This window comes from Coptis chinensis, chromosome 1 (genome assembly GCF_015680905.1).
Source record: "Coptis chinensis isolate HL-2020 chromosome 1, ASM1568090v1, whole genome shotgun sequence".
NCBI lineage: Eukaryota > Viridiplantae > Streptophyta > Magnoliopsida > Ranunculales > Ranunculaceae > Coptis > Coptis chinensis.
This window is the reverse complement of record NC_141456.1, coordinates 9,418,158-9,430,989: the sequence shown is the minus strand read 5'-3', so window position 1 is coordinate 9,430,989 and position 12,832 is coordinate 9,418,158. Positions and strand designations below refer to the sequence as shown.

Genomic DNA, 12,832 nt, shown 5'->3' with positions numbered 1-12,832 from the left:
GTTCCTTCCCTAAGAAGGCATTAGTTTCTCTAGCGCGTTTAAAATGTACTAAAAACATTGTATAATTTACATCATGACTGTTAGTTCCTCTATACATTGTGAGACGTCCTTTTATCAAAGTTATTCAACAAATAAAATAGATTTAGCTTGTCCAAAAATCTTTATATGGTAATCCACCCCTACAAAAAGGATAGTATACTTACCATCCTGCAAAGCATATTTATATTGAGTCTGAACTAACCTCCACATTAGTGCAAATCACCTTCAAACAACCATTAGTGTCTGCTTCCCTTGCTTATAGTTCTCTAAGTGAAAGCATGAATTTCATGAATCCTTGTCAATTTGAAGAACCCTATATACTTAAGGTCATAAGATCAAAATCACAGCCATCTACAGGTATGCAATTTCAAATTGGAACCAAAATAAATGTAAATGATCGAAATAGTATATGAAAATGGTGAAGGAGAATTATCACAGGAAAATATTTAGAAAGGTAACTTTCAAGCGAAGAGGAAAGTACTTAAACATTTAAGTTAAAGAAATTAAAGTTGGTGTGAAGAATTCAACCCCAATGACAATTAAACAGAACTCAAAGTCTATAAAAGTTCCGAGTATCCAAAATCCTTAACTTAACCAAGTATTCCTTAACCAAGTATCAAAAGCTTTGTAGACTTTTGATATGCATTGGGGGTTACACTAAAATTACGAAAATTAGGTGTTTCTACAACAAATTAATCATATACCCTATAATAATATATGTGATTTGCATAGAATATGTACTTAATGAAACATCAAATAACTACACAAATTATTATTTAACTCAAACAACATGCAATGAAGCATTGTTTTCTCAACGGTGGGAGCATACCTGCCAGTGTAGTATGCCGGTGATTTTGGGCCTTTTGAACACCTTCACACAATGAACTGTTTGTTTTCCAGCTAAAAAGAGGCGAGAGCACGAATTATATTTGTAATAAAGCATTTGACATTTTATACCTAGACCTTTTCACTTTCTTCAAGAATTCTTGTAACAAAAGATTTTTAATCATGAGTTCGATGAAGAATAGCTCAATCAGTATACATTTGATTGTGTTTGGATTTTCAGGTGAAAACAAAACACATAAGAGGAGATTACTTATTTGTTAGTACATACCTTCCAGCGATGGATTGAGATGAATTGCAAAAAATATGTGTGACTAAACTTGGTCTTCTATGGGAGAGAAGAAATTGATACTTGCTCTTTAACTACGGGAGAGATAAGTTTCAACGCTAAACTTTTGAGTTCTATCCATTAAATAGTGATTTATATTTTATTGTTCGAAGGATTTTAACAATTAAGACCCCAATTATTTTTTAATCCTACTAACACGGTGATCGATGCATTACACATAAATAATCATATGACCTTGGTACACCTACAATGTGGTAACTAAGTTTCCACTGCAACCATTTCCTTGAAATTGGACGAATCCAAATCAAGATACAGAAAGTCAAAAATGAACACAATTGAGGTTTACAAATTAAAGATCAATGAGTACCTTGAAATACAACTAAATGGTGGTCAAACTCTTTCAAAGAAATAACATTAACTATAGCGAGTAATAATGTTTTCAAACTCTTTCTATAGGCTGACTCTCCAAGACTTTACTATCGTCCATTTCTATAGCCATTTGAATCACAAAACATGTAACTCCTTGAAATTAAAAATTAGCTATTACCTTTTTATCTACGTTTGGCTAGCATGTAATGATATGTCCCAAGTTTACTCAATAAGGAAATGAGCAGTGGCCTAAAGAAAGTGTCATGGTTGACTGTCCTTCCCTTGAAGAGCATGGGTGGCTTGAGTGAATTTATTTATTTAAAGCATGTGTGTGTTTGTCTAGACTAAACCAAGTTGTCACGACTTAATGCCAAAAAGACATTTTGAACCTAACAATTCAACTTCCAATCCACTACAAATATCAAACTATAAGAACGGGATTATATATGCATTCCCCCTTTATAAGTAGCATCACAAATTTTATCTCTAAGTACAATTTCATAGAGTCGAATGTGTTAATGGAGTAAAGCATTTGCATAGTTCCCATATACCTCTAAAGCATTTTATGATTCAAGTTAGTATAACTATACTAAACTTTAATTAAGTATCTTTAACTAAACAAGATCATCTTTTGAGTCACAGTACCAATTAATATTGTCTTCTCCCTTGTTCTTTCCTTAATCTCGTTACCATCCAAACCAATTTTTTTGACAGACATACCTAAGTGTTAATTGTGTCTACACTAAAAATATTCAAGCAAGACCAAGTCAAATGTGTTCAGTAAGAACCTGAGTTAGTACTTGTAGGAGTGTGGTAGGATATGCAAAATCTAATAGCGTCATAATAAATCAGAAAGAGAAAATGAGTAATCGAATGGCAATCTAAGCTAACTTCCATTCATGCACACCTTAAAGACCAATTACGGGCTTAACTATGGCTTTGACTATTCCACCATTTCAAAGTCTTCAGAGGGTATGAGCATGACAATTAACGTAATGAAACTTCCTGGCCTAAGCAATTTGAAAAGCAAGGTATATATACGATAATCAAGATATCTATTCATGTATGAAACAGTGTAAGATATTTACTTCTCACCAAAATGAACGACGGCCATCACACCAAATATAATTACAGTATCCACAAACTCTGAAGTGGGAAAGTACAGCTGCAACCCAGAGTACATATAAAATGACAAACTGCCACACGTCCAGATGCCATGGCCCCTGTCTCTTTTTTAACAAATCTACTTGCTCAACTACTTTTCCACTGATTGTTGTCACTGGAACTTAAGAAATATAGTGGGATTTAAAAGTAGTGTAAACAAATACAAAAAATTTATAACAATTCTGCAATAAGTATATTAGCATTATCACATTTACTACTGCATGGTACCTAGATACCATAGAAACATACTAACAGACATAAAAAAAAAACATATAAGTGGGGTTTTATTGATTGGAATAGAAGAGGTGTTTTCGAACCAACACAATTCAATCAAACACAAGAACAATTTTGTGAGTCCTCAAATTAGAAAGTGCATTCTTGTGAGACCTATGCATTAAGTTATGATTATGAACTACCTTGCTCATACCTTAAGGTTTATACAAACTTCCAATTCCCTCATTCATAACTCAATTGAAATGGATATTTTCAGTTCCTATCATAGATGAGATGAAACTAATACTGATCATAGAATGGAAATCAAAACTCATTTTAGTGCCCAAAGATGTCATTTATGATCTACCGTATGCATACCTAGCTTAGTTACGTTGCTTTTCTCATTTGTGAAGCGTTGGATACATAGAGTCAAGTTTGTTGTACTTCTCAGTTGTCACCGTGCACTTCTGTTAACCCATGAAAGGCTTTAATTTATTGAACACATACAGATGTTACAACATCTGCATTGCCTTTGAAAAAACCATCAATGTGAATCAATAAATGAGCCTATCAAATCCAGTTTGAAATGTTAAACAGGAATGATAAAGGCTTTCCAATGACATAGGTCAATATACTAAGAAGACCAAGTAGAAAAAATCATCAGAGCCTATCTCAACGTTATATAAAGCATAACCAATCTGACATTCAGTAAGTTTGAGAGAAAGCTCCTAGGATTTAGTGTCGGTATCTACATAAGCAAAATTTTGCAAGATATTTCACTGTTACACGGTTAGGTATTACAATGTTTTCCAATTGCATGCCCCATTTTTCTTAAAAGAATGAAAATGACAATATTTGTCAGTCACATGAATTCTATTTTGGTTTGAATTGTTAGCCACATACATAGACTAATATCAAATGAAAGAAAGGATAAATCATTGTAAAGAAAAGATGAATTTGGAATAAATATTAAAGCTAAATATATAAACTCAATATACTAAAATATCTAAAAGACACAGACATACTTGAAAACTTATCCAAATAAGACTTTATAGTCTAATTTAATAGGGAAAAATGCAACCACATTCAATTACATAACAATGTAAAGGAGAATGCATATGGTGCAAAGGAACTACCAAAGTGCACTATTAGCCCATTACCATTACAACCACCAGTGGAACCAATGGTTCGACACACAACTATTGGTGATATCAAAGAGTTTGATCCTTCAATATCATCTTTCAAAGCAAGACACAACTATAAATGACTAAAATAATAACATAATATTGTAAAAAAAAAAAAACCAGAAAATCCAGCTTCAAGCCATTATGTTTCTTGTGGAAGACACAGATGTTATTAATTGATGATGAGGCCTTTTGGAATCTGGCTCTTCAGTACCATCTTTCTGGGCTTTTTGAACTACACCCTCATCTCCATAATTTAGTATGGACCCTCATATTCACAGTCAAGCAACATGGAGTTGTCTAAAAAGACGATTTTAACATTGTAGTATCGATTTAGCACTTCAAACCAATTTACGCAGGAAAAACATGGTAAGTTAAACCACCCCAAAACATAAAGGGGGACTACTAAATTCACATACAATAATAGGCAGGGGAAAAAAGGGTATACTTACTCTTGAATTGGGGTTGGTCCTTGCAAATAATTTTTTTTAGCTTTTAACTCATCAGGCCCTTCAGAATCAGGAATAAAACCCAATGGTACAAACTCTTCCCTCCATTTCTTCCATGAAACCAACATCTTAGCTGCTTTCATTGGGTTCATCCACCTTGCTACTAAAAATCTCGTCAACATGGCATCACCATAGTTCTGTGAAAGCACCATACACTTGATTACATCAAAACTATAACGGTGTCTGCATTTTATAACTTGGGTATTTAGCAAAACACAAAAACTTACCTCGATTCTTTGAGCCTAAGCTGCTCTCTAGTGACTTCCTCAATTATGTTAATAGTGCAGCTTCTTTTGTGTGCTCCATTGAGAGAGAGAGAGAGATGTGTAGAAGGGAAAAGAAGAGTGAGCAATTACATAAAGAAATATTAGTGTTGACTTTTGAGGAAAGAACTTAACAGAGTCCTCAAGCAGCCAAGTAGCTGTGAACCACCAGTTTCGTTCGACAGCCCAAAGTTTCAACGAAGATTTTGGATTTTTGGAGAACTTTCGTTGCAGAATTCAACGAAAAGTCTTGATTAGAATATCATCAAAGGTGGATTGGATTCCTTCGGAAAAAAAAAAAAAAAAAAACCCTAATTGAAATTGAAAAAAAAAAAAAAAAATGTGTCGAAAGAAAGAAACACACCTGTTCTATTGTTGGAATAATAATTATCAAATTTAAATTTGCTTCAGCAACTTTAAATGAATCCGTAGAAGAACCAATAGATATATAGGCCCTACTTTAGGTACAAAATTGACAATAGTAACTTGAATCTGATGGTTAACAGTGTTTAATATAACTCCACATCCCAAGTTTCTGTGCATCACCAAACCATTTGCTCATCAAATTAGATACCACATTGATAAATACAGCTCCAGATTCTTTTGCAATGGCCTTGGCAAGCATTGTCTTTCCAGTTCCAGGTGGTCCATACAATAACACCCCTTTCTGTGGAGTGAGAAGCTTCCCATATGAAAATAGCTCAGGTCTTCGTAGTGGAAGAATCACCAATTCATATAATGCTTGCTTAATGTTATCCAAACCCCCAATGGTCTCAAACTCTACATCAATATGATCAGGATTTATGACATCGCATGCAATTACATCCTGTAAGAGAAATAAAAGACATAAATATTGGTACTCTATTTTCACCAAAAATGCTTTTACCAAAATATTGTTACACTATCCCTAACATTAAATAAATATGCAGATTTCAACAGTTAAGTTGGACTTTTTACCATCCCAAGGTCAACACTTAAAAAACAAATCAACATTCCAACAGGCTTAATGAAAAGATTACAAAGACACCATCTGTTGCACAGGTCTAGATACTGTTCAATCATCAAAATGGAAGACTTAGAATATAACGGCCAACTTGTAATATCTTGACAAAGTTCATCTCTCACTGCCCCAGAGAAAGGTATGGTAACTAAAAATGGCTTAAGTAATAGAACTCAAGCTCAACCTTAGCTTCGTTTTTAGAAGTAGATAACTAACCTCTACACACTGAGAAAATGGCAAGTCTCAACCCACGGGGTTTTTGCTTTTGCTTTACTGGTTAGTAAAAAATATGCCTTTTACTAATAAAAATAGATGACAGAAAATGGTCTTGGGTAGTGCGGTAATGGGTTTAGAGATAACTCGGTTCTGACACAAAAAATAATTTATTTAATTACCATGCTAGGATGTTTGTTTTTCTTTACTAATCTTCTGCTTGTTAGGATGATATCAACGACCAGTGATATGATGTCCTCTGTCTCTTTTGTCGGTTTAATAAGTCTCTCATTTTCTTTCTTATTACCAAAGCAAAGAAGACATGTGCATAGTTTCATCGGTGAGTAAACTGAGTATGAAGCATAGTAAAATTCAAAAAAGCCAATAAAGAATGGCATCAATCAATTAATATAAAATAAAACACCGGATGATGATGGTACCTCGTAAGCATTAGTGTGGATAAGAGGACGACCTAAATGTTTAGAATTCTACTTTTTGTGTTCGAGGGCTTTCTTACTTGATTCCCAATTAGGGTCAAGTTGACGGAGACCAACGAATAAAACCAATGCACTCAAGGCTGCGCTCGATATGTAAAGTAACAGTTCCTGCAACACCTTCGTATCTCTACCCTCTCCCATCTTCCTTCCTTTTTTTGTTTATTATTTAATCTCTTCTCTTTGATCTTATTATTATTTTTGGTTTTTGTTTTTTGAGGTTTTGTTTGTTGTTTAGAACTTTAGATTGGGGAAGAAGAAATAAAACGCTTCTTTTCCTTCTGCTGACGTCTCTATCTCTATTTTGCGGATGGATTGATTGGAAGAAGTTTGGGTTATAAGGTTTTACTGACGAAAGGTTTTTTTATCCTCTTTTTTTTTTTAGATTCTTACGCGAACAGTTCTTAAAACTGGGCGTGAGTTTGATTTTTTTGGTGCCGAATGATTATAAAAGCTGAGGTGTCAAGCTAAGAGAAAAAAAGGGACTGAGATGGCTTCACGGGAGCATTCTCAACTAAGCAATAACTCCACATCGGAATACTGTGACCAACTAAGTGGATTCTAAGAAGTAAAATTTCGGAAGATTGATTTAGCAAGTGTAAATCACAGTATTTTCAATACATATTGTGCATAGATTACATTTTACAATTCAAATGCACAATAGCAAGTGAAAAGACAACAAACCTCTTGGCATCCAAGAACCTCTAAACACATTCCGTTTTCTACTGATTGCTACTGATTGGTTGATATTTTTATGCTAAAAAGTTACTGATATTTGGTTCTATTCTTGATGTCATTTCTCTTGACGAAATTCATCTTCATCCATGCAGTTATCTAGTTCAGGTTTTCTGGGACGGTCTAGTGGATCGTCAAGGCGAGCTGCAGTCTCTAGCAGCCGTGATGCAATGGTGGTTGGGAGTGAGACCGACCCATCTCGTCCCCGTACTACAGAGGCAAGCCCAGGATCACCCAGGAAGGTTGTAAGTGGGCAGAGAAGTTCGTCAATAAGTTCTTTGGATGCCAAGCGCACATCTTCTAGCCGGAATCCCACAAACATAAAGAACTTTGAGTCAACTCTCAAGGGCATCGAAGGTCTGAACTTTGAGAATGATGAGATTGCATTATTAGTTACCTGCTGCAGGTTGATTCAATCTCCATCTGTTGTAAATCATAAACTGTTGGCCCACTACTTCAGTTAAGGTGGGAGTTCTTATTCTGAGTTGTTTTCTGAGGAAAGCTGTGATTTCAATCTGTGTTACAGCAGATTGGGGACTGCGTCAAAAGTAGGTAGAGAGCCTTGAGGAGCTTTACCCAACTGAAAATCAACCGAGCTAGTCTCGCCAATGACTCGAAACTTCCCTTAATGTTTCTCCATTATTTTTCATAAAACCAGTATAAACTCCAATAACAGCAGGAAGCTTAATTTTGTCTCGTACCACTTTTAGGTTTGCTCCTTAGATACCCCTGACTCTTTGCCAATGTCAAGTCCATCTCAACTTCTGTAATCCTCTTGGCTCGCATATCTTGAACAATTTCTTAGTTTAATGAGACTCTGTTGATGCTTTTTATGGAAAAGATGATTTCTCTTCTATTATTATGAGGGTTTGAAGAGACGAATTTTTCTTTGTAGAGTTGGAGGTGTTTTGTAGATGGAAAGAGGTTTTAGTTTTTTGAACAGAACAATTGAAATGACAAAAAAAAGGTTTTTAGAATTATTTTTGAAAGAACAATTAAGAAACAATTGAATTGGAGATATTTTTTTTAAGAACGGAGTAAGAATGGAGATAAAATTTAAGAATTGAGATAAGATTTAAGAAAGGTTTTATCTACTTATCTATGGGGTACGAACAATTGAAATGAATGGAAAAAAATTAGAATTCATTTTTTAGAGCCGTGAGTGAGAAAAAAGAGGAGTCGACGTGGGTGCCTGGGAGCATTGGCTAGTATTAATGGTCTTAGATTAATGGTTTTGATTGATGAAGTTCCTTAAAGCATTTAAGCCATTAATTGATATACTATGTCTATATATATCTACATAAGGGTTCAACTATGGTTTGTTTTATTTAAATCTAAACTCTCTAGTGTTTTTCGAGACGGGAATATGCGGTTGAAGTGGTGAATGCGATCTTTACCGATCAAAAGTGATCAAACTCATTAATCCATCGAGGAGCTCAAAAGGGATCGGAAGGTGGTGGTGTAGAAGAGATGAACAGGAAGCTGATAGATATGACATAATTTTCGTTTAGGAACACTTCTGTAACAAGGAATGAATGGGCTATAAAGCTAGCAAAGTGGGCTAATTCTGATGGTCCTAAACAGTTTTATTTGTACTGCCCTAGGGATATTTTACCTATTTTAATATAATGTATGAAGGTTTTATAAAAAAAAATACATAATCTAGTTCACAAGTCTACAATAATTCAACAAATTGTTAACTTCCTAAAATGTTATATAGACTTATAAAATATTAACATTGAAAATAAAAAATTACATTGTTTTTTTTTTTTGTTTTTTTTGTTTAAGTGAAAATTTTATTGATAATGAGTTTTACAAATAATTAGGACAAGCGTGCAACAAACTGCATTGCGCCGCAAGTCCTTTATGAATTTGTGTTTTTTGTTTTTTTTTGGGTTGAGGTTTGACCATTTGTTTAAAAATTGAGAGTGAAGTAAAGTAAGGAGAGCATACGAGTTTGTTATGGGGTGGGGGTGCAAGTTCCTAGGGCTGGTAATGGGTTGGATCGGTCCAGATATATGTAAATTCAAAACAGATCCACTTTTCAACCATACAGACCTAGAACCGGACTGGACCCGAATGGATATTTGAGTTAGAGAACCAAAACCGAACCGAAAACTTTTTTTTAATTCCGGATCCGATCCGTTCTGAACCAATAAGCTCAATTTCAACCCGGTGAACTGAGTTTTTTATAATTGGATCCTAATTTTTGTTATATAAATATTAAATAATTTTTTTTGCTAAACACAAAAAACAAAGTACACAGATCCAAAATGCATAATGAATGATTTGAAATCCAAATTTGTAAGAGAGGCCGATTTTCCTTTAGATAGAAACCATATTTTTATTATGTAAAAAACATATCGTAATATTACATATGTATTTTTAAACTTTAAATATTGTAATGTTGCAAAAGGTAATAGAAATATATGGTGGAGGAAAATTAGGAAGAATAAGACTAAAATTTTTAATCGGATCAGGCCCATAACGGTTCGGTACATACTTAATCCAGAACCAATCCAATAAGAGTCCGGTTCTGATTTTCAAAACCCAAAACCGGTCTAATATGCTAACTATCTATTCCAGACCCGCTTTTATTGGTTCGAACCGGATCGGGTATCGGTTCATACTGACCCATTGCTAGCCCTACAAGTTCCAGATCAAATGACCTGGATACTAGAATCGTGTCATACTCAAACTTTACGTTTCTGATAAAAATCTTCCGGTTTCTTTAGGAAAACTAATCAATGTTTAACAACTCAATCTCAACAGAAAAAGAAGTTAAAATGGGGCAATCAAAATCCCTTAACTTAAGGACCAAAAACAATTGTGTACGTAAGCACACCTTCTCTTATTGTAAACAACTATATCTTTCGTATATACTCTTTTCGTGTTTCACTCATACTCCAATATGGGAAAAACTACTAGTTCTCCAACCACTGAATCTAGTGAAGTTGTTGAAGTTAATAGTATTGATGCTGATGAAGAGTTTCTCCAATCTTTTCCACCTGGGTATCGCTTTGCTCCTCGTGATGACGAGCTCATAGAGCACTATCTTATGAACAAGCTCTCCAATCTCAACCTACCAATCAATAACATTAAAGATGTAAATATTTACAAGCACAATCCTCAGGATTTGACAGGTATTTTATACTAGTTTTATCGAGTTAAATCAGTAGAAGTAAGTCTATGTTATGTTCTAGATCATTTTTTCAGTTAAAGCACACCCTTTACAATAATTAATTTCCATTGCAACTCACTTATTAGTATGAACTTTCAGAACTTCATAGATAATAGTTGTTTAGGTTAGTTATATATGTTATTTGACTTTATCACACTAAAAAAGGTTTATTTTTCTTAACAAATGTGTTTTGTTATTGTTGTTGTGCTATTGTTCAAACTTTACACGAATGCGGTTTATATAGCTTTACCTTAAATGTTGTGCAGTGTCAATTTTGGTGGAAGGTTTATACGCTACCATGAATTTTAGAAGTCTTATTTTTCATGCAACTTTCTTTATTCTTAGTCTTTCAATGATCCATAGATCTTTACAAGAGATATGGTGATGGAGAGAAACAATGGTACTTCTTCACACCTAGGGATCGCAAATATCCAAATGGAAGCCGTCCGAATCGCGCAGCTGGCAATGGATATTGGAAGGCCACTGGAGCTGACAAAGATATCACAACAACTAATACCAAAGATGCCAAAAAAATAGGAGGAAAGAGGAAAGTTTTGGTCTTTTATGTAGGGAAGGCCCCTAAAGGAGCTAAAACAAAGTGGATCATGCACGAGTACAGAGTAGATGATGAGATTCCTCGGAGTAGAGCAGGATTACATGACATGAGGGTAGTAAGACAAATAATTTTTTATCTTTGTTTAATTTTTTTTTGCTCACTCTCAAAGAAAGCAATTCACTTCACTATTCACATTTTTTTTCTATACAGTTGGACGACTGGGTTTTATGTAGAATTTATCAAAAGGTCGATAAAGGTACTTCTAAAGTGTTGAGAAAAAGGAAAGGCGAAAAGGTTGATAAAGCTGCTTCTAAAGTGTTGAGAAAAAGGAAAGATGAAAAGATTGATAAAGCTGCTTCTAAAGTGTCGAGAAACAGGAAAGGTGATAACCTCATAGAAGTTCCATCTATAGATGTTGCATATAATTCAAATCCAGCATCCACCCCAGAGTCCAATGGCAATCTTATTTCTTCTTTCGAATCTACTAAGTTAGAACCAATCTTTGATGAAGACGGAAGATATCATATAATGACAATGTGTGAAGGCCTGGGGTTTGACGCCCCTTACATTGATGAGGCATTGAGCTATATGAACAACTCCTATAGTTGTTACAGTGTGAAAGGCCAGTGAGTTCAGACTTGGCTTATGGGGAACTCAGTGAGGTCCTTTTAATTTATATATGTAAGGACCACTCATACGGTCCTTCAATTAGTTTGCATATTGCTTCTATCTCTTTTCTTTTCCGATTTTTCTTTCTTGATGATAAAAAGAACCAAGTGATGCCCACATGATGATCATGTCAATTTCTATGAACTGTCTATTTTTTTTTTTAATTATGAAAACTGGTTGTTAAAGACATCACCAATTCACCATATTATTGCACCAAGAAAACTGTAGTACTAAAAGAGGGACGATTGGGATTTTTTTTAGCCTACACCCCTTCTATAAGTTCTAGATCTTGTCCAAAACAATAAGTGGTTTAGTAAGTAATTTGGGGAGTGTATAAATCACCACCCTAACATAATATTAATTATTGTGTAATTTTTTTTGTTTTCAACCTATAATGGTTTTCGAGATGATAAAACTTGAAAATTCACATGGTTTTGGTGTGAAATATCTCTTTGTGGAAACAACTCATTATACATGTTATGAGAAGACAATTCAATACGGATGATCATACATATATGATATGTGATTTGCCCTGAAGTTTTTCAGATTCTCTAATTGTCTGGTATGATGCCTATAAAGCCATGACTATTTGTCCAGTTTGTAACAAAATCATAGAAAGAAAAAAAGCTAGAGAAAGAGAGGTAAAACCAATAATGTTTTTCATTTTCACTTTTTAAATTGTCAGTTTTATGGTGATGCCTATAAAGCTATTACTACTTGTCCAGTTTGTAACAAAATCATAGAAAGAAAAAAAGCGAGAAAGAGAGGTAAAACCAATTATGTTTTTCATTTTCACTTTTTAAATTGTCAGTTTTATGGTGTTGAGAGATTGGAGAAAATTGAAAAGAGACTATTGTCCGAAAAGGAGAAGTAACTGAAGACGGAAAATACCAATGATCCATAGATCTTTATAAGAGATATGGTGATGGAGAGAAACAATGGTACTTATCAAATGGACGCCGTCCGAATCGCGCAGCCGGTAATGGATATTGGAAGGCCACTGGCTCTTAGAATATCCTACAGATTTATCTCAAGATTTTTTTATGGAAGCTAACTATACAGTTCAAAGTGGATCTCCTCAGTCTGAAGCAAGGAACAATGTCAAACTTGG

At 34.3% G+C, this 12,832-nt stretch overlaps 1 protein-coding gene and 1 pseudogene across 3 annotated transcripts; one reads left to right on the top strand and one right to left on the bottom strand.

The window, feature by feature from the left end:
• Nucleotides 1–5,245: 5,245 nt before the first annotated feature.
• On the bottom strand, nucleotides 5,246–6,855 carry LOC147521953 (outer mitochondrial transmembrane helix translocase-like; annotated as a pseudogene). Its single transcript, XR_015194792.1, has 2 exons — nucleotides 6,527–6,855; nucleotides 5,246–5,699 (listed from the first exon to the last, which is right to left on the bottom strand). The product of XR_015194792.1 is annotated as an outer mitochondrial transmembrane helix translocase-like (transcript).
• Nucleotides 6,856–10,033: 3,178 nt separating this feature from the next.
• Nucleotides 10,034–11,861, top strand: LOC147521952 (NAC transcription factor 32-like). Of its 2 annotated transcripts, none has more exons than XM_086559459.1 (3): nucleotides 10,034–10,458; nucleotides 10,860–11,167; nucleotides 11,263–11,861. In XM_086559459.1, exons 1-3 carry the CDS (start codon nucleotides 10,227–10,229, stop codon nucleotides 11,680–11,682), a joined length of 960 nt encoding a protein of 319 aa, XP_086415585.1. In that variant the 5' UTR covers nucleotides 10,034–10,226; the 3' UTR covers nucleotides 11,683–11,861. The 2 variants fall into 2 exon arrangements, with proteins under 2 accessions (XP_086415585.1, XP_086415594.1); XM_086559468.1 differs by having other exon boundaries at nucleotides 10,036–10,458; nucleotides 10,860–11,164.
• Nucleotides 11,862–12,832: the final 971 nt, after the last annotated feature.

Coding starts and splice junctions, on each gene's coding strand:
- LOC147521952 (XM_086559459.1), top strand. CDS start 10,227: ATGGGAAAAACTACTAGTTCTCCAACCACTGAATCTAGTGAAGTTGTT. Junction 10,459..10,859: donor CAATCCTCAGGATTTGACAG/GTATTTTATACT, acceptor AATGATCCATAG/ATCTTTACAAGAGATATGGT. Junction 11,168..11,262: donor GATTACATGACATGAGGGTA/GTAAGACAAATA, acceptor TTTTCTATACAG/TTGGACGACTGGGTTTTATG.